We start from the raw sequence: 2,231 nt of genomic DNA, 5'->3' as shown, positions 1-2,231 counted from the left end.
GCAGGCATTCTGGAGATGAAGTTTCAAGGTTATGGTTGTAAACGGTGATTTAGACTTGGATAAATAGAAAATGTTTGGAGACTGGTTGGCCAGGTACCCCAAAGCTGTCTTTGCTCTTGTCTTAGGCTTTTTAGCATTGACTTATTGGATATCAAGTGACATTTATGTAGTTTTGTAAGAACAAGGCTGAGTTTGAACAAGACAATGGCATCTAGCACAGTCTATGCTTTGGGGGGCAGCACTGACCCCTTTACACTTCTGTAGCCAAAACAGTGTACAGATTAGGTGCCATTATGATGACTAACATGTCCTGTGGAATTCAAGCATGACTTGCAGCTGAGCTCATGGGGTTTCATATCCAAAGAGCCATGTAACCAGTTTACTGGGATTTGCCTATACCATTAAGGACTGCCTTCAACTTTCCACCAATGATTGGACTTTGCAATAAAATGGTCTCAGTGTATCCACTATATTGCTGCAGTCTCACCTGTTTGTAGCTTTGTTAAATGAGCAGGCTTTGTTCATGAAATCTGGGACCTGGGTGGTTGCAGCAGCTCTCAAGAAACATGTTATGTAGATCTGGAATAGAAAGGTAGTTTGAATTTTCTTCAAGGAAACCCATCTGTTGCAACCAATTCAGATAACCCTTACCAGAGACACATCTACTGCCAGGAATCTGAAGGCATCCACTGTGAACCGTAACTTGTCTGGCACAACCCTTGGAGCAAGGAAGGCTGAAGAGGCGTCCTCTTGTTTTCCATCCACCAGACACCTGCAGAATAAGTCTGTTAGATAAATCTTGCATCAATATAGAAACACTTCTCCCCCACCAGAAGCACATACCCATTGTCCGAAATGATGTCATAGCTAGGAGAAGAGTTGATATCCGAAGATACGGTGGCCACACAACGGTCAACATACAAGATCATACCCATATGGTTGTATGTGTTAACAGATGCTTCTATATGGAGGATGTCTCCAAGCTGAAATACAGAAGAACTTCTGGGTCCACTCCAGTCCTCTGCAGACACAACAAAAAGTAAGCGAACAAGATCTCATACTACCTCACTCCCCCCCCCCAATTTTCTCAACTCACCAGTCATCAATTGCAAAGAGAAGGACAACTTCTCTTCGGAGGACACTGTGGTGCTGAAAGGTGCCCATGTAGGCTTAATGGCATTGCTGGTCACATTATCATGCCTATGAAGAAACAGATTTAAGTGTCAGGAACATCTTTAGTTTTACCAATTTCTATTATTGCTTTTAAGGAAAGTCCCATTTAGGAGAAAACACTGCTTTTGTGGAATAAATTCACAACCCAGCCGAAAAACACATGTGGATTGTGGTACACTGCTACAACTATTCAAAATTTAGGGCACAAGGTACAATAGTAATGGAGCAAATATTCAGTGGGCCATTTTTTATTATTGTATTAAGTGAAGGGGTAATTCATCATCAAGACTGCCAACTATATCCCAGACAGTAGCCCCATGCCCAAATAGCTGGAGGTTGTCACCATAATGGTCAGTACAAATCTTGCCAAAAGCCACAGGTGCCAGTTACATGAGAGGGGATAACATTCCCTGTTGGGTTCACTGGACATTAGCAGAGATGTTGTCTTTTCCCCCCCTATTCTGTTCAAGTTTTAAGCATGCAACCTTAATAGGACCTGCATCACAGCCTAGTGTACTGTGTAACTTACCGGTCATAGTAGCATGTTATAGGGACCACAGCTGGGTTGGTTCTAATGATTGGAATAAGTGAGGTTGGGTTGTAGTTCAAGTTGGTAACATAGATCACAAATTCTTCAGTCATCTGTGAAAAGAGCAGAACATTAGACAGCAGCAATTGTTGACCTACTTGTTGAACTACTAATCTATCCGTCATGCTGATAAAATTTGAGTCCTTAACTTACCCAGAGAACTACCATTTTTAAAAATCAGATTGTCTTGTAGGATGGGTTATATTTGTAACTTATTGCAGCTCCATGCAAAAAATGGGAAGAGGAATTGACATGCCAGGATGTTTATGTAGTAAACATACCAATTTTCTTACAGGCTATGGAGCTCTTTGCTGGCACTTTACCCCATTTCTCTCTACATAATCCTTTATGTAGGTAGTAGGGTAGCTTTTGTAGGTAAACCATGTCCAATAAAACAAACCTGATGAAAACTTTTTTCCAAAACATTTTTTAAATCTAAGTCTTGCCAAACAAATCTTGGCAGAACAAG

General features: G+C 41.1%; 1 protein-coding gene and 1 long non-coding RNA gene across 2 annotated transcripts in view; one reads left to right on the top strand and one right to left on the bottom strand.

Moving 5' to 3' along the window:
- LOC140322736 (zona pellucida sperm-binding protein 3-like) overlaps window positions 1-2,231 on the bottom strand; it is a 27,020-nt gene that overhangs the window by 2,279 nt on the left and 22,510 nt on the right. Inside the window, exons 2-6 of the mRNA XM_072399316.1 lie at window positions 1,703-1,815; window positions 1,097-1,200; window positions 844-1,021; window positions 652-772; window positions 488-579 (exon numbers count right to left, since the gene is read on the bottom strand). Of these exons, the coding sequence (XP_072255417.1) occupies window positions 488-579; window positions 652-772; window positions 844-1,021; window positions 1,097-1,200; window positions 1,703-1,815 (608 nt within the window). The remainder of the gene's footprint in view (window positions 1-487; window positions 580-651; window positions 773-843; window positions 1,022-1,096; window positions 1,201-1,702; window positions 1,816-2,231) is intronic.
- The window catches only part of LOC140322738 (uncharacterized), a 25,969-nt gene that overhangs the window by 7,358 nt on the left and 16,380 nt on the right, over window positions 1-2,231 (top strand). The gene's annotated exons all lie outside the window — the stretch shown is intronic.

Source organism: Pyxicephalus adspersus, chromosome 2 (genome assembly GCF_032062135.1).
Source record: "Pyxicephalus adspersus chromosome 2, UCB_Pads_2.0, whole genome shotgun sequence".
NCBI classification, from domain to species: domain Eukaryota; kingdom Metazoa; phylum Chordata; class Amphibia; order Anura; family Pyxicephalidae; genus Pyxicephalus; species Pyxicephalus adspersus.
Note: the sequence above shows the minus strand (reverse complement) of the source record. Positions and strands in the feature narration are given on the sequence as shown.